Below are 19,445 nucleotides of genomic sequence, written 5' to 3' on the forward strand. Positions count from 1 at the left end.
GCAAAATCAAAGTACATAAAAATTTAAAATATCTGAACAGTTAAGACACCATATATAGTGTCAATCTATAAGGAAAATAAGAATTCCCTTATTTTAGATAAATCACACAAACTGGCAATTCAAACAGCAAAAACAATAGGGAAATCTAATAATACATATCACAATTTCAAACTTGTAAAGCTTAACCCACGCATTTTACTTGTAGGAATTAATTCAGATCATGCAAAGATGGTCATTAAAACAATGTTTAATATTAAAAGGCTGAAGGCCACCTAAATGTCCAAGATTTTGGGGATTAGTTAAATCAGAGGTCACAGTGCAAATGTTTCCAGGAGTGGCAGAGAAAGTACAAATGAGCTCAACAGGCCAGTTATAAAACAATAAACAGGAAGTGGGGTGATCTGTGGTAAACTGGAGAGCTCACACCCATTTCAGTAATTTAAATTGCAAAAATGGTATGTGCCAGGGCCAAGTGTCCTCCCCCTCCCCCCCTCCAGCCACACACACTTAGATATACAATCCATAGCCATGAAAAAAGTACTGTTGCCTGGTCTCTGTGGCCAGCCCAGGAGCATCTCCTTACTGTGAATGCTGAATGCTCATCTATCACATTTGAGTAGCTACATGAGCTCACTGATGCAGCATCACTGGCTCAAGATTGGATGAAACCTTTGAGGTCATCCAATGCGACAGTGAGTGTCCCTTGAAGCTACATCACTGAACCTTGTTTAATAGGCCCAGGTACAGAACGTAGGGGCCCCGTGGGGTGGGGTTGGGGTGGGGGGGAGGGGAGGGAGGAGAGTGTTGTGGTGGAAGGCCAGTAGTCAGGGACTAGGGACGAGGCTTACCTGTGGGATTTTCATTTTCTGTAATAACAAAACTAAGATAGGAAGCCAGAGATAGATGAAAATAAAAAAAAAAGGAGAACTCCTCTACATCACAAACCTTTATATAACTGTACGTAAAACTACACATATTGACTAAATACCAGGAACTCGATTTCTTAAAATTCTCACACAAAGGGCTGAATTCATAGTACCAATTGTTAAGCACATTCCTTGAGCAATCAACTTCTGGACAGCTGTTGCCTCATTCACCAAGCTGGCAGAGAATTGCCTCCGATGATGAGACAGACGGTGTATGGTATTTAATCACATGTTAACTCATCCTCGTTTATAATTACAGTCTCAGCAGCACTTCAAACGTAGGAAACCTCCACTTGAATCTGGAATGGTTATGCTTCTTCCCAGCGTGTGAAAATAACTTCCTGCCGTATCTGGGAACAAGAGCACTTGGGAGAACACAGGCCCTTCGCTAAATTTCCTGACTTTACCTCATCTTAAACCCCATGCCCTGAAGATTTTTTAAACTTCAAAAGATACATTAATGGAGAACAGACTGCTAAGAGTTGGGAATGGGGTGGGGAGCGTGTACTTAACAAGTCAACAGAGGGGCGCTGTGGTGATGGAAGCGTTCTCTGTGTTGAGGAAGTAATGTCAATATCCAGGCTATGCCACGGTACTATAGTTCTGCAAGATGTTACCATTGGGGAAACTGGGTAAAGAGTACACAGGGTCTATTATTTCTTACAACTGCATGTGAATCTATGACTATCTCAAAATAAAGTTTAGTTTTTAAAAAAGGAATGTAAATAAAATTTTTAAAAAGCAAGTGGCAGTGACTGATGGGTCTGAGTCTGCCCTTCCTCCAGCAGCCGGCCACCTTCCCATCCAATGTGTGTGCAATGCAGGCTCAGCTATGCAAACAGGGGCGCACACAGGTGATGGCTCCCAGTGCGGCTGTGTGTGTCTCTGTTGGTCTGTCTCTTTCTTCCTCTCATTCATTCTCATTCTCTCTCTTCTCTCTCTCTCTCTCTCTCTCTCTCTCTCTCTCTCTCTCTCTCTGTCTCTCTCTCTTACACACACACACACACACACACACACACACACACACACACACTTTTATAGTAACAACAACATCATCAGATCAGAATATCAATATGGGAAATTTCCAGGTCTTACAGCTCCCAGGCAGATGTAAGGGAAGCCAATCTGATATGAGAAAACACAAAAGATCCATTTGAATAAGTAGGTTTGATATGTAAACCCTGTGAATAAAGAAGGGTTTTAAGCTCATTTTAGGTATTGAATACTTCAAAGCAAACAACATTTAACTAGGAAGAGGGAGCTGCCTCAGTAGGGCCCTCAATAAACCGTGAGATAAGTTTTGGGCTTGCCTCCAACTTCTCTTGTTTTGGGCAGTCCATCTCATTATCTTCAACTCTTCCCCTCTGACCATTCATCTTTCCCACCTAAGTATTATACACGTAAATAAAATTTAGTGAATGCCTACTATGTGTCAGGTGCCCTGCTAAGCACTTTAGCAGTATTTTCTAATTTAATCTTCTCAATAACCCTGAAGTAAATATGATTATCTTCATTCTAGGGTAAGTGACTTGCCTAGAGTTACAGATCTCATAAATAGTGAAGCCAGGATTGAATCCAGGTCTATCTGGTTCTGGGTCAGTATGTTATACGGCCTCCTGCACTCATTTTGGTCTCCAGGGTGTCCAAAGTACCTCAATGCATTTTAAAAGAATGGGGAAAAACCTGACATGTACTGAGTCTTTTTATATGCTTTACACAGGCTATCTCTTTCAAGCTCAAATAACCACTGTGACAGGTATGTATTATCTCCATTTTAAAGATTAGCAAACAAAGACTGAGAGTTTGAGGGCTCTTAAGACTTTTTAAGCTGCCCTTTATTTAGCAGATGAAGAATGAAGAGCCCCGGGAAGATCAGGTGGCCTGCTGCAGGACACAAAGCTAGCTACTGTCAGAGCTGAGTCTGTTTCCCAATCTGCTGCTCTCTTCAACTTTACGTGAGCTGTCACTGTGAAAGGAACGGACATTAATAACAGCGTAGGACTGCCAGGCACTTTGCTAAATGCGTTACACGCTGCACCCAACTCTGACCGAGGGGATTCCCAACATTACAGGTCCAACCAATGCTTTCTGCTAACATTTAACCAAAGAATGGGAAAAAGACTTAAACTTCACATCTTCCAAATTTATAAACTAATTAACATGCTCCTACACACTCAGATGAATGGATATCACAAAAAGAAAATAAAGATTTGAAAAATTTTCCAAAGAATGCACATGGGTTCCCACCATGTACACATTTCAGTAATTGCTATTTTCACCATCTTCTTCTCAAATTCTGTAACCTTAAGAAAGCAAGTATCCCTGCCAATAATATGTAAAAAAAGACAAGAGAAAGGGGAAGCAGGGCGCTACTAGTGAAAGGGTACAAAGTTTCAGGTACACAAGAGGAGCAAGTCCTAGAGATCTACATCACAGCAGGTGCCTATAGGTGACAATCTTTCATTGTATACTTAAAAATTTGCCATGAGGGTAGACCTGATGGTAGGTGTTTTAATCAGAAAAATAATAATAAAAATAAAGGGTAGGGGGAGAAAACACACACAAAATAATAAGCAAATAATATGAAGATTGCTAAAAGTATGCAATACTTATTATAATGGTAAGAAAAGTAAACTTAAAGAAAAGCTACTGTTGAACAGATAACAGGGTAGGAAAGGGGAACATTCTGGAATAAGAGCCTGCAAGAGACTGCCAGGCGCCCTGTGACAGATTTCACCTGAGCGTATAGCAAATGTTTGCTTCAGCCATTAAGACTACTCTCTAACAGACACCTTTGTTTCCACAGAAGTTATACCTGGACAAAACCAAAAGTGTTCTTAAACCAATAATGCCTTTTTAGTTAGCATGACATTTCCTGAACAACAGCATAATAACTATGAAACCCATAGTTGCAAAGTAAATAATAAAGAACATCAAAAGAGGGTGTCAACTCAATTGTTCCAACAAGGGGAATAATTCATGTAATTAATTAATGAAACATAAAGCATGTCAATCTGCCTTATGTATCAAGCATGAAAAAAAAATTTAAGTCAACAATAAATACTCCTCTAATATTACAAAATTCCCAGTAAGATGCAATACATTTGACACCATTCTTCCTGGTCACTGTAGTCCCCATGACATATTATATAGATGATTTTTTTTTAACCTGCTTTGTAACATTAATTAAGTGCCTAGTATGTGCCTGGAGCTCAAGATCAGTTTATTTTGCTTTGTTCCTAGTGACAAAACACCCAACAGTTACCAGAGGCAGGAAGCAACCTGAGGATTTGGGTCCCAGAACTGACTCTGACACTAAGCAGGAAGTTGATTTTTAATGTCTCTGGACTTCAGATCCTCAAACCATATAAAGGATAAGCAACCTCACTTTGCTTCCCTCACAGGAACACTGTAAGCATCACCAAATAAAGGAGCAAAACATGTATGTACCTTTAACAATATTAAATGTTATATCACCCTAATGTGATGATAGTATTACCATCAGCAGCAAAAAGCATAGCAGAAGTTAAGGTTTAACTGCTCCTTTGGCCTTCTCCTGTTTCTGAATTATTTGTTATTGCTAAAAGATCTAATAATTTTTTACAAAGGTGCAATTAAGCATGAAATAATAATAACACAATAAATAATAATACTTAATACACAATGAACCAAAAAAGCAAAAACAAACAGAAGCAGTTTTATAATTCCCTGCTAGTAGAATTCTACCATAATTCTAAATGGTAGGATTTAGAACAAACTTGGTTCAAAATAACCCCAACCTCCATTTCATTTGATCTTTCCTCAAACCCTTTGGGAAAAGTAGGACAGTGGTATATTATGCTTAATTTTCACGGACTACAAACATGAAACTCAAAGAGGAGAGTGACTCGTGCAAGGCCATTCACCCCTCTCCTGGCATAATTTAATGTTCACTCTACTGGTCCATGTTACAAGGTACCCCCCTATTTTCAATGAAATTCACTTCATGTGATGTCCAACTTTCAGGCAGATGAAGTAATTTTACTACTCATTTTGCATAGCGGCAACCTCTCCTTCACCTAAAGAAATGCCACACCAGAGACTGTGCTCACAAGAAGTGAGAGGGTGGCATCTACTGGCAAAAAGTATGCATTGCAATGGGAGTAGTGTGATAGCTTCAAGATGTGAAAACTATCAGTAACATTAAATTTATGTCATGAGAGGTGGGTAGGAAGAAAAAACTCGATGGAAAAGAGATGTAAGGGAGATCAAGCAAGCACTGGGAAGTTCTAAAAATGATACCCACGACCACTCTGGGTTCTAGTTCCTTTTTTTTTTAAGGACAGTTTGTAAAGCAGTCCAGGGAACAAGTTTCCTTTGGGAATGGATCTCTGGTTAAGTGAATGGCAATCACTGGGGCAGTGGTTTAAGTTATTGAAATCTGCTCCAAGGACAATGTTTCAAGAAAGAAGGGGAGAGTGGAGGGAAAGAGGAGGAAGTGAACATTGTGAAGTGCCTGTGATATGTTTAAGGCACTTTGGATGCATTGCTACATTAATGCTCATACACACAGAATCTTTCCTATAGGAATCAGTATTACTTCCATTTTACAGATGAAGAAACTGAGGCACAGGGAGGAGAACAAAGTGGCCCAAATATACTCAGATTGGACCTTAAAAGCCTGACTGTAGTGATCTTAACTACCAGGCATACTATTGCCTCAACCAAAACAGCAATCACTTAGCTACTCAGAGGCACAATATATTTCCTTACAAGCTGACCCAGCTGCAACTTTATAAGAACTTCTAAACAAATGTAAAACCTAGCCAAAACCGGTTTGGCTCGGTGGATGGAGCGTCGGCCTGCGGACTGAAGGGTCCCAGGTTCGATTCCGGTCAGGGGCATGTACCTTGGTTGCAGGCACATTCCCAGTGGGAGATGTGCAGGAGGCAGCTGATCGATGTTTCTCTCTCATCGATGTTTCTAACTCTCTATCTCTCTCCCTTCCTCTCTATAAAAAAATCAATAAAATATATTTTTTAAAAAATAAATTAAAACAAACAAAAAAACAAACAAATGTAAAACCTAACACGTTCCTGTCTAAAAACAACCAACACTCTGAGCTGTGTCTTTTTCTCAGTGGGAATACCATCAATTAGCCTTTTTCTGTCTGAATCATCTTCTCAATATTTCTCTTTCTTCCACTGTCAGCTCAAAGTCTCAGTAATATCAGCATCAAACTCCAATAGTGAGAAGAAAGGACAAGAGACATGCCTCCCATTCAGAATTATAGGTGCTTGGAGCAAATGCTGTCAAAGACAAGAGAAGCTCAGCTCTGTTATATTTCACTTGAGTGGTAGAGCATCAGGATTTGGGAGAAAATGATATATGCAATATCCTATATAATAAAAGCTTAATATGCTAAGAGTCCGACCGTTCGTTAGACTGTTCAACCAGTTCTATGATGCACACTGACCACCAGGGGGCAGACGCTCTGACCAGTAGGTAAGCTTGCTGCTGGGGTCCAGCTGATTGGAACTGGGTGAGACAGGCCGGACATGCCTTGGAGCCCCCCACCCTCACCCCCCCGTGGTCTCTCCCCAGCCAGCCGCCCAGATCAGCCCGATCGGGACTGAGTGAGAAGGGCTGGACATGCCCTGAACAAATCCATGCACAGGGCCTCTAGTATCTCAGATAATGAGAAAAGTTCCACATCATGTTTTTTCTTTCAAAGGCATGAAGCTACAAAAGCAAATACTACTTTCAGAATTCTAATAGAGATTCTTCCTTTGGTGGAGGTGGGGAGAGAAAACTGGCATAAATCTTTTCTCTGTGTTAACATTTCATGTCCAGGAACATACTGAACTATCAAGAGTCCATATAAGCCCTGACTGATTTGGCTCAATGGATAGAGCGTAGGCCTGCGGACTCAAGGGTCCCGGGTTCAATTCCGGTCAAGGGCATGTACTTTGGTTGCGGGCACATACCCAGTAGGGAGTGTGCAGGAGGCAGCTGATCGATGTTTCTCTCTCATTGATGTTTCTGACTCTCTATCCTTCTCCCTTCCTCTCTGTAAGAAATCAATAAAAAATATATTAAAAAAAAAGAGTCCATATGAGAAAAAAAACGGGAGGTGAAGGTGAGAAGAAAGACTGAAGCAAGTATATTTGACAGCTCAAAAGGAAAAAGGGTAAAAGATATGTCTGGGTGAATGATTACAATTCAAAGTTGTGGCTGTTGATTCAACAATAAGAAAAATCATTTACATTCATCTCTCAGCAGAAAATGTAAAACTGCTTTCTAGATTAATTAATTTACATTAAAATATCTTTGAGCCTTTGGAGCCTTCTGACTGATGAAGAGTAAATAATATAAAACTTAAAAGTCATTTTTCTTTCCTGACTTCAAATTTAGCAAAATTAAAGTAACTGAAGCAATTCTTGCCTTAGTGGAAATGAGATTCAAACTTAAGAAATTTTGGGTTCTGATTACAGCAATTAGGAATTCCGGGCCTGCAGGGAAGTCCTTCCTCCTTAATCCTGTCCTGGCAGCATTTTGGTACCTGGGGCATCTAACAGGGAGAGTGATGAGTCACGCTTCTGTGACACAGGTGTTAGGACTAAATTAGTCTATTTAGTTTATATAAACACCACCAGCCTGTGGCAGAGAGATACCGCTGACTAAATCTACTCATTGCTCATCATCATCACCATCAGCAGCATTAACTACAACAAAAAAAGAAAGATTAAAAAGCTCTACAGGCTTAACTTGCTTCTCAAAACTAAAAAGCTGAAGCATAACCTTAAAAAGCAAAGGTAACAACTATAAAAGTTTCACTCTCTAGTTACAAATAAGTTTATGAAGAGATCAACTTTAAAACCACTACAAACAACATATCATCAGAGGACTAGCTGAATAAACTACCGTACACGATGAGGACTATCTCTTTGTACTGCTACGGAGAGATTTCTAGGATATAAAGTTAAGTGAAAACAGAAAGGTAGAGTGAAGTGAGTATAGTACTGGTATACTGTTCCTTAGTTAAAAATGGGAGTACGAATATACATGTATTTGTATGTTGGTGTGTGTGAATAAAACCAAAATGTAACAACAAAAAAAAGAGGGAGGAGATAGAGTAGAAAGAATAGGGACAGAAGCTAAGTCTGCCTTGGAACCATACATAGTTTATAGAATTATAAAGTAGAGTAATAAAAGCAATAACTAAAAACAGCAAGTGAAACAAAAAAATTATGTGCATATTATGTCTTTGGCATAACCACATACATAGAAATTATTTCAAGTGACTTTAACATACAGTAATTGGACTGTACATCTCAACTGGGATATGGCCTAAGGATGAAGAGAATTGCAATACAAATCTGAAATTGTTTTTAGTAATTTTTGTTGGTGGAAGTGTTGGTATTGTGATTATGATGCTAACATTTTTATTGTGGGATATAAAGCAAATGAATAATTATACTGGTGTTCCTGGAAAGTGACTTATGAGGGAAAGGAGTTATGAGGGAAAGGAGTTATGAATGTAGGATCAATGTGGTTAAGTAGAAACCCTATGATATTCAACCTGTACTAGAAATAGCATCAGAACTCATGAGTTCGTAATAAACCTAAGTTTCTGTCATAAACATACATTGAAAAGGCCTAAAAAAATGACCTAACTATTGTGAGTACACCTTGTACCCAGACTGTGGTCTCTAAGTACCATTTCCCATAAAAGAACCAGAATTCCTCTAAAAATAAAAAAAGGGCAGAAACCGGTTTGGCTCAGTGGATAGAGCGTCGGCCTGCGGACTGAAGGGTCCCGGGTTCGATTCCGGTCAAGGGCGTGTGCCTGGGTTGCAGGCATATCCCCAGTGGGGGATGTGCAGGAGGCAGCTGATCGATGTTTCTCTCTCATCGATGTTTCTAACTCTCTATCTTTCTCCCTTCCTCTCTGTAAAAAATCAATAAAATATATTTAAAAAAAAAATAAAAAAAAAATAAAAAAAGGGCTGTTTCTACAACCTCAAAGTAATACAGAGTAAAATGGTGGTTGCCAGACACTGGGGGTGGGGAAATGGAGAGATGGTAGACAAAGGGTACACATTCCCAGCTATAAGATAAATAACTTATGGGGATCTAATGTTAGCATGATGACTATAATTAACAACACTGTATTACATACTTCAAAGTTGTTAAGAGAGCAGATCTTAAAAGTTATCACCACACACAAAAGGTAATTATGTGAGGGGATGGAGGTATTAACTAACCTTACTGTGGTAATCATTTCTCAGAATATACATGTATCAAGTCATCATGTTGCACACCTTAAACTTGTATGTTATATGTCAATGCTATCTCAATAATGCTTAAAAAAAAAAAAAAGAGAGAGAAAGAAAAAAAAAGGCTGTTTCCGGGTTTGAAACAGGAAATGAGCAAGATGAGCCGGGAGCATCTCATTATATATATATTAAAAAAAAGAAGAAGAAGAAGAAGTTATAAAAAAACTTCTGGAGTTAAATCTAACTGCAAGGATCGAAATGCACCAAATATTTTTAAATCCATTAATTCCTAATGATAAAAACAAAATCAGTGGTTATCCTTGGAGGATGGTAGGGAACCAACCCATTATTTTAACTGGTAAATAAAGGGGAAAAATTAAATATGTATACTCTGTTTTCCCTATATATTACATGTGATATCTACATAATTAATGAAGTGCTTCACTATTAAAGTATTTCAGTTGGTAAATGGAGAGTGATCAAACATCACCATTTTATAACCTCTAACAAAATAATGCATGTAGGCAATGATCCTCATTACAGAAAAAGAGATGAGTATGTATCCAGATATTTTGAAACTCCTGATGAAAGTACACATACCACCTATGAAATATTCTTGCCAAAGAGTTGAACCTGAGTCTGATCAAGCTTCTAAATCAGCAATTCTCAAGGTGTGGCCTACGAACCCCTGGGAAATCCTTGATGCCTTCTTAAAGAACTCATGAGATCCAACTATTTTCACATTATTACTAAGACTTTACTTGCTTTTTCTATTGTGCTGACATTTACCTTGATGGCACAAAAGCAATAGTGGGTAGCCCCTCAGTATGAACCAAGAAGTGGCACCAAGGTACTTGCAGCTACTTCATTCCTCACGACCACAGGCTCCATTAAAAATAATAACAACAGCCCTAACCGGTTTGGCTCAGTGGATAGAGTGTTGGTCTGCGGACTGAAGGGTCCCAGGTTCGATTCTGGTCAAGGGCCTGTATCTTGGTTGCGGGCACATCCCCAGTGGGGATGGTAGGGAACCATCCCTCCCTGCAGGAGGCAGCTGATTGATGTTTCTCTCTCATCAATGTTTCTAACTCTCTACCCCTCTACCTTCTTCTCTGTAAAAAATCAATAAAATATATTTAAAAAATAATAATAACAACAACAAATTCCCTTAGAAATGTTCTTGATGAAGTAGTAAAAAAGTATTAATTTTATTCAAGTTCGACCTTTGAGTATATGTCTTTTTAACAGTATCTGTGATGAAATAGGAAGTCTGCATAAAGTGCTTCTGCTGCAAACTGAAATACGAAGGCTGTCTTAAGACAAAGCCCTTGTGCAAATGAGCTGTAAGATAAACTAGCCACTTTTTTCATGGAACACCATTTTTACTTGAAAGAATGACTGGCAGATTGTGGTTATTCACACTTGAGTATTTGGCAGGCATTTTCACAAAAATGAACTAATTGAGGTGAGCTGTCACTTCAAGAAAAACAACTGAGTTGCCAGTGATAAAATTCAAACTTTCAAACAAAAATTAGAATTTTGGAATTCCACTTTTATGAGCTTGAGCTTCACTCAGACACTTAGAAAATTTTCTGATAAGATTGGTGGTAATTTCAAGGAATGTGATTGTTTTTAATCCTATATAATAAAAGGCTAATATTCAAATTGTCCCCTCCCTTGAATCGGAGTTCAACCAGGAGTTCAACGGGGAGTTGGACCAGGGGATGGGGCCGGTTGGCCAACCACCCGCAGCCCCTCCCCCTGGCTGGCCCTGGCTGGCCTCGCCTCCTCCCCCCTCCCCCCCATTAGGATGGGCTGGACCCCACCCATGCACAAATTCGTGCACTGGGCCTCTAGTATTGTACAATAAAGTAGGCCAACATTTAGAAGATCTAGGTAACTTAGAGAACCAATATTTTCCAAATGGCCAATGCATAATATTACAAAATCATGTTTGAGTAAAAGTTCATTCAAAGTGTAAGACATGAAAATCAAAACCACAATGAGGTACTACTTCACACTAACCAGAAAGGCTATTATCAAAAAGTCAACAAGAAATGTGTTGGTAAGGATGTTTAGAAAAGGGAATCCTTGTGCACTGTTGGTGGGACTGCAAATTGGTGGAGCCACTATAGAAAGTAGAGTGGAGATCCCTCAAAAAACTAAAAATAGATGCACCATATGACCCAGTAATTCCACTTCTGGGTATTAATTCAAAGAAAATGAAAACACAAATTCAAAAAGATATATGCAGTCCTATGTTCATTGCCACATTATTTACAACTAGAGGTCCGGTGCACAAAATTCATGCATTTGTGGGAGGAGGTCCCTCAGACCGGCCTGTGCCCTCTCGCAGTCCGGGGTTCTCACAGCCTGGGCGCCCTCACTCCTTACTGCCTGCCTGCAGCAGAGGCGGGAGAGGCTCCTGCCACCACCGCTGCACTTGCCGGCCGTGAGCCCAGCTTCTGGCTGAGTGGCACTCCCCCTGTGGGAGCGCACTGACCACCAGGGGGCAGCTCCTGTGTTGAATGTCTGCCCCCTGTTGGTCAGTGCGCATGATAGCGACCAGTCATTCTCGTGGTAGTTCCACCATTCGGTCAATTTGAATTATTAGAGTTTTATTATACAGGATAGCCAACATATGGAAACAACCTAAATGTCCATCGATAAATGGATAAAGAAGATGTGATTTAATGTAACATAATAATATAATAATAGAGTTAATATTATTATGACAATGTTGCATGGTGACAGATGATTACTAGAATTAGTGGGGTGATCACACTGTAAGGTATAAAAATGTCTAATCACTATATTGTACACATGAAAATAATATAACATAATATAGTATACCAACTATATTTATTTATTTTTAAAAAAATATAATTTATTGATTTTTTACAGAGAGGAAGGGAGAGAGATAGAGAATTAGAAACATCGATGAGAGAGAAACATCGATCAGCTGCCTCCTGCACATCTCCTACTGGGGATGTGCCCGCAACCCAGGTACATGCCCCTGACCAGAATCGAACCTGGGACTCTTCAGTCCGCAGGCCGACACTCTATCCACTGAGCCAAACCGGTTTCGGCACCAACTATATTTAAATTAAAAAAATTTCAAGACAGATGAATAGATTTTAATATTAAGAATAAGAAAAGCTCATTGATGTAGTTTTAGATTCTAGATTGCAACTAATCTTTAGGAAACTACCAGTTCAAGTTCAGTGTAGCCTCAAAGAAGAATATCCACAATTATCTGAAAAGGCTATTAAAATACTCCTCCCTTACCCAATTACATTTCTTTTTTAAAAAATATATTTTTATTGGTTTCAGAGAAGAAGGGAGAGGGATAGAGAGATAGAAACATCAATGAGGACAGAGAATCATTGATTGGCTGCCTCCTGCATGCCCCCTTACTGGGGATCGAGCCCCGCAACCCGGGCATGTGCCCTTGGCCAGAATTGAACCTGGGACCCTTCAGTCTGCAGGCCGACGCTCTATCCACTGAGCCAAACTGGCTAGGGCCAATTATATTTCTTAGGTCAGACTTTCTACATATACTTCAACCAAAATGTGTTACAATAGATCAAATGTAAAATGCGATATGACAATCTAGCTGTCATGTGTTAAAAAATACAAATTGAAAAAAAATGTAAATAATGTCATTTTTCACACTTATTTCTTTTTATTTGGGGAGATATGGTTATTCTTAAAATATGTTCTATATATTAGTGTATAACAAGTTTATTATTTTTAAATGAATTAATAAAATTCTAAAAATTTCTGTTTTAATTTCTAATGCAGTAGATATCAATAGATATAACCTACATACACAAAAATTGCTGGGGTCCTTAATAACATTTAAAAGCGTGAAGGGGTCCTGAGAACTTCTATTCTAGATCAAATTGTAAATCTAAAAGAAATTTTAAAAAACATATTAAACAGACCACTTAGATGCAATTAGCAGTATCCAGAGTGTGGGAAACATTAGGGGAGAACTGATTTCTTCAATGATATCAAAAAGTGGGTATGTGTGCAGGGCATGAAGTGTGAGACCTACACATCAAAAGCAATTTAAGAGATCTATCTATTGGCTGAATGTATGAATTTTACTTGGACCCTAATTCAAACAAACTAGGTTGGCTGGTTAGCTCAGTTGGTTACAGCATAGAGCTAATTCAAACAAACTGTAAAAAAAAAAAAGTATGAGATGACTGGGGAAAATTGAACACTGACATTGTAGGTATTTTATGGCATTAAAGAATCATTCTTTTGTTTTTTTTTAATTGATTTTGAGAGAGAGGAAGGAAGAGAGGTAGAGAGATGGAAACACTGATGAGAGAGAAACATCACGGATCAGCTCCCTTCTACCAGGGATTGAGTTAGAAACCCAAGCATGTGCCCTGACAGGGAATCAAACCAATGACCTCTTGGTTCATGGATCGACGCTCAATCCCTGAGCCACACCAACTGGGCAAGAATCATTATTCTTCATTTTTAAAGGTCTAATAGAGATATTGTGGTTATGGTTTTTAAAGAGATCTTTACAGATACATATGGAATTACTTAAAAGTGAAATATGCCAGAGATTTTTTTTCCAGAATAATCAAGTGGTGGGAATATTAGAAGTGGAGGATTAGTCATGAGTTGATGATTGTTATTGTTGAGTAGTGGAAACTTCATTAAGTTCTACCTGACCAATGGAGGCTGGGATATTTAAGGATATACACTAATTTTTAAAAATTCATTTTGAAAAATGTGGACCATAAATTCAAAGACAATGTTTGGGAATGTTTCTTTTGTTTCTAAAAGATGGATGGTAAAAATTTCAAGTTATAGATACCTGGGTTCCCACAAAACATAAAGTTGCATCCTTAAGAATATTTAATTTAAACATGAATAAATGAAGAATCTCTGCACCTGCAGCAATCATGATTTTAATTTATAAATAAGTTAATAATAATCTCACCTCCCACCAAATGTCTAATTTCTAAAGTGTATAATCAAAAGCAAAAAGTACAACCTAAAAAAAAAAGTAATTGACTTATGTCCTAATAATTCAGTAAAACTTCTTTATAAAAACCCAAAGGAATCTCTACATCACCATCATATTTGGAGCCCCAATCTAGAAAAGGATGGTTAAGATAAAGTTACATAAAATCAGGGACTATCAGCCTCCTGGGGAAAACTCAGGGATAAAATTTATCCTTCCTTACCACAAAAAGCTATAAGTGGTTTATAACTTTATAACTACCCAGGGAATCCAATCAATCAATCTTGTTCAGGTTCTTTTATCAAATTAATTTTGAATTAACATTTTAATGGTTTTATAGCCTCATGGGCCATTATCACACAACTTCAGAGAGATCTTTAGGTTATTAGCCCTTTGTGCTTCATTAGAATTCTATTTTTAATTTCTCTGACTCACCAAGAAAAAATCTAAAACAAGTCCTGTATGTTTCCAGTAAAAATAAGGGCACACTGGGGCACTCACTTATTTCACCTGAAGGTCTCTCCCTCAGTCCCTCTGCCCCCCTTCCTCACACACCTACCCACGCCCACATGCTCCAAATATAGTTTCTCAGTAATTCCTGGCATTCCACATTCTTCAACGCCTCCACAGTCACACTTCCCTCTCTGCCCAGAATGCCCTTTCCCTCCTTCTCTAGCTCGAGAATTTCTAGTCATCTTTCAAAATACCCTTCAAATGAGACTTCCTGATGCTTTCCCTGGGGTTCTTGTTCCCTCTTCTGGCCTCCTACTGCACTTTTTATATGCACTTTATGAACAGAATCTGCCAGAATAGCCTAGACTCCCTTTAATACAGTTCCTCATGTTGTGGTGACCCCCAACCATAAAATTATTTTCGTTGCTACTTCATAACTGTAATTTTGCTACTGTTATGAATCGTAATGTAAATATCTGATATGCAGGATGTATTTTCATTGTTCACGACCCACAGGTTGAGAACCGCTGGCCTAGAGAGAGGTCATAGGTGGTTAAGAGGATGGGCTCTGGAGCCAACTGCTTTGGTTCAGATCCCTGCTGCGCCACTTATTATCTGTATAAACTTAATCATTACCTACTCCCTTTAACCCTCAAGTTTTCTCATCCTAAAATGGCAATAATAACATTACTTTCTTCGTGGGATAGTTGTGAGGATTGAGTTATATGCATAAAGGACTTAGACCAATGCCTCGCACATTGTAAATGCTCAATAAATATAAGCTATTGTTATTAGCACAGTGTACCAAAACTAATTTATTACATTTTCTGCTACATCATGAACTCTCTCAGAGCAGTGATTGCATTTGTTGATTTACTTCAGAGATTTACTGTCTGAGTTTAAGTGAAAACAGTGTGCTGACCTTAAGCTAGGCAATTGCTACTAGGTGTTAGGAACACAAAGATGAATATAATAAAATCCCAGCTGTCAAGGACCTTGCAATCCTGCCTATTCATACAAAGCACACATGAGGACTTCAGTGACTAAACTGAATTAATATGTGGGGGCTAGCTACTAGCAACTCTTATTAGAGAATAAGTCATAAGAAAACTGGAAACAACTTCATTTGAATAAATAGGAAACTTACTCCAAAATCCGAGGATACCAAGAACTAATAATCAACAATACTCGCAAAGTTAATAACACGGAAAAGTACTGTGGTTCATCTAGATCTGCAGACACTCTGACTAACTCTAGACTAAAACGAGGAAAATCTAAGAATTTAAAAAACATGTGTCACTCTTTTTTAAAAATTTAAGCAAGTAATATGCTAATACAGTCATACATTCTTGCTGTAAAAACAACTAAAATTCCTCTCCTCAAAGATAATGACTCTTAATTTTACATGTCTTTTTTAAAAAAATATTTTTATTGATTTCAATCAATAAAAAGGGAGAGGGAGAGAGAGATAGAAACATTAATGACAAGAGAGAATCACTGATTGGCTGCCTCCCGCACGTCCCCTACTGGGGATCAAGCCCACAACCTGGGCATGTGCCCTTGACCGGAATCGAACCCGGGACCTTTAAACATTAAAGGAAATCTATGCTGCATTTTTAACTTGGCAAATGAGGCAATTTCATTTTAGAACTGCAACAAGTATTGAGTTTCAGATGAAAATATAAAGATTTCTGTCAGCATTACATCCTGCCATTCTTGATTGGATTATTCCTTGTTTGCCATTTTGGGCAAAAAGTTCAATTCAAAATAGCAATTGCCTTCCCAGGAAGAAAGAGAATATCTTTTCCATAATTAAATAGTGCCTGCCAGGAAACTGAGAGTCTCTGTAGAGACTGTTGAGGGAAACATGTCAGCTAGTCTGACAGATGCCCTTCTCTAAACATAGTGAGATTATTCAGAATACTTTCCTCACTCAATGGGCTTGTTCTTTCTTTGCCAGATGTCACTTACAAATCCGCATTTTCCTATTTGATACCTCTACTAAGAGTACAGGAAGCTCAATAGGGCAGTAAAAAGAAAATTTTAAAATCATGCAATATTAATAAAATATAAACAATCTTATCTTTGAATGTCTAAAGCACCTAATTAGAAAGAAAGAAAACCCCATATGAATTTAGTGGATCAGAATCATGCATAAGTCAGGTTGAAACAGATTACTGGGTACTACCTGTCTCCAGAGATTTTGATTCATTGTGTTGGGGGTTCGGCCTGAGAACTTCCTTAACTCTTTATTTTAAATTGCTATTCTCCCTCTTTCTCTCTTCACACCCTACCCCACTAATCTCCCTTTCCTGCTTTAAACAGGGTGTCCCAAAAGAATAGATACACATTTTGAATAATTATTAATTCAAATTTTGAAAAGAAAGAAACATCAATTGAGCTGTTAGTGTATGTAAACATGCCCAGCCGGCATAGTTCAGTGGTTGAGCGCGGACCTATGAACCAAGAGGTCACGGTTTGATTCCCGTTCAGAGCACATGCCTGGGTTGCAGGCTCGATCCCCAGTGTGGGGAGTGCAGGAGGCAGCCGGTCAATGATTCTCTCTCATCACTGAAGTTTCTACCTCTCTTCCTCTTTGAAATATATATTGATTTCATTTTTGGGGACACCCTGTATTTTTTTTTTTTTTTTACATTTACCACTATCTAACACACTAAATATTTTACTTCCTTATTTCCCATCTTCTATAATGAAACCTTTATGAGGGATGGATTTTTGGCTGTTCTAGCATTACTATATTCCTAAAAAAGTGTCAAGCATACATTGATACTCAAAAAACTAATAAATAAATGAGTGAACAAAAAAATGACAGATGATAATGCATAGTAGATGATGAATAAATGAACACAGATTATAAAACAAATGAAGCTGGGTTCTAACATGGGCTCAGTAACTAATCAGTTGAATAACCTCAGGTGGGTTATTCTGGTCCTCAAAAGATCTCTATCATTAGCTATACAACTATGACATTTCTACTCCACAAAAGTAGAAATTATGTTATGGAAGAATGACATCATTTCCTCTAAGCCAGTGAGTAGGACAGTGGAAAGCCAGGACTAGAAAGGTCTCTCAGAATCCAAATAGCACGCTTAAGCTAAGCTCTTATAATCAACAACAGAATTTAAGAATGTAAAAATTTTAAAAAGTAAAAATTAAATATTCTTAAAGAAAAAATTGTTTTCTACAAATATTCAGAAAAGGAATGCACATTCCTTAGTTTGCTTTTCCTCCTTCCCCCAATTTTTTTATTGCCTCTACTCATTAAATCTCTGTGAACTTTAACAAGTGTCTGTGGCTGCAGGAGAATGTTCCACAGCAGAGAAAGAATAAAACACACCCAGTTTTTCATAAGAAACTTCGGAACAACTTAATAATCATCCATGGGCAAAATTCAGAATAATCCTCTCAGAGAGCCTAAAATTAGGATAATGGTTAGCAAAACAACAAAGACATTACAAGCAGCATTAACTGCCCTCTAGGCTAATCCTTAAATAAAACCTCACAATCTCAAGTAAACTATTAAAGACTGCGCATTTTCATTTGATGGCTGAATGTTTCTCTTACCATTACCAATTTCAAACTCAACAAAAGAAAAATGGCAAGTGAATAAAGGATTTTTAAAGTGAAAAAGATGCCGCTAACTGGGAGAGCCAGAACTACTCAAATGTCAGTCAAAATGTTGTTGTCTCAAACTCATGAGGCCCAGAGCTGCTTCCAGGGGTGGTTAGAGGAGACTTGGATCGCACAGGGAAATGCTCAGGCTCTTTCAGTGAAATGACAGAACTGGATGTGTGATACTTCAAACTGCTTTCTCCAGCAAGCATAACCACTTACTTCTAACACTACTTACAAACTCATAGTCTCCATCCTGTGGTACTTTCCAATCTGAAGAGTTCTTCAGTGGGCCAGGCACACTCTTGCCAAAGCTGTTGATCTGATTTTCCTTTTCTTTTTGTTCAAAGTATTCAAGGAAAGATGGTTTTGCAGGCTGCATGGTCTCATCCCTTCCTGAAAACCAAGAAAAAGAAAAGGTGAAATATGTCTTAGAGTTCAGATAAGTTTAATAAATAGATCTATCTCCATCCAGATGGGTTCCAGCTTCTGGATCTGTGGTTTCTGGTTAAAGACTTCTTTAACAGTCTAATGAAAACTGCAGGAAAGTGCACAAATGTTCACTGAAAATATTTCTCATACAATTGCAAAAGATTCACAGGCCCTTAAAATACATGCAAAGATCTCATCAGTGTCCCTTTTTCTAGGTGGAAAGACTTGGGTGATACAATAACTTTGAGTAAGCTGCATATAATATTTTTGGGTCCCCTATAGCAAATATTCACCGTAATATTAGACTGAAAACAGAGGAGCAAGCAAAATATTTATGAATCACCTACATACACAATATTCTCTACAAGCACTACAGTAGGAAAGGGGGAGTGATTCAGTAGGGTGACTTCCCTTCATAATCCCAACTGGACTAATGAGAAAAATATGCCTGAAAAAGAAAGTATAAATAAATCACAATCCACACCATGAAATATTATGTAACTTTTAAAATACCATTTACAAATGGTTTATGATAAAGTTAAGGGTGAAAATGAGATACAATATTATATTACAGTATGATATAAATTCTGTAAAATCACATACACAGGAGAGAAAATAAAAAGACTGAAAGAAAATATACCAAAATGTTAATAAGATTTGTCTCTGATAGGATTGTAGGTGATTTTATTTACTTCTTTTAAACATTTTTATTTTATTTTAAATAATTTTTTATTTCTCAATTACAGGTTA

The 19,445-nt window shown here is 38.0% G+C and overlaps 1 protein-coding gene across 1 annotated transcript in view; it reads right to left on the bottom strand.

The window, feature by feature from the left end:
- STK4 (serine/threonine kinase 4) overlaps positions 1 to 19,445 on the bottom strand; it is an 86,982-nt gene that overhangs the window by 22,561 nt on the left and 44,976 nt on the right. The window contains exon 10 of the mRNA XM_081097892.1: positions 18,502 to 18,659. Within this exon, the coding sequence (XP_080954018.1) occupies positions 18,502 to 18,659 (158 nt within the window). The remainder of the gene's footprint in view (positions 1 to 18,501; positions 18,660 to 19,445) is intronic.

This window comes from Myotis nattereri (assembly GCF_964212035.1).
Source record: "Myotis nattereri genome assembly, chromosome: 8".
NCBI lineage: Eukaryota > Metazoa > Chordata > Mammalia > Chiroptera > Vespertilionidae > Myotis > Myotis nattereri.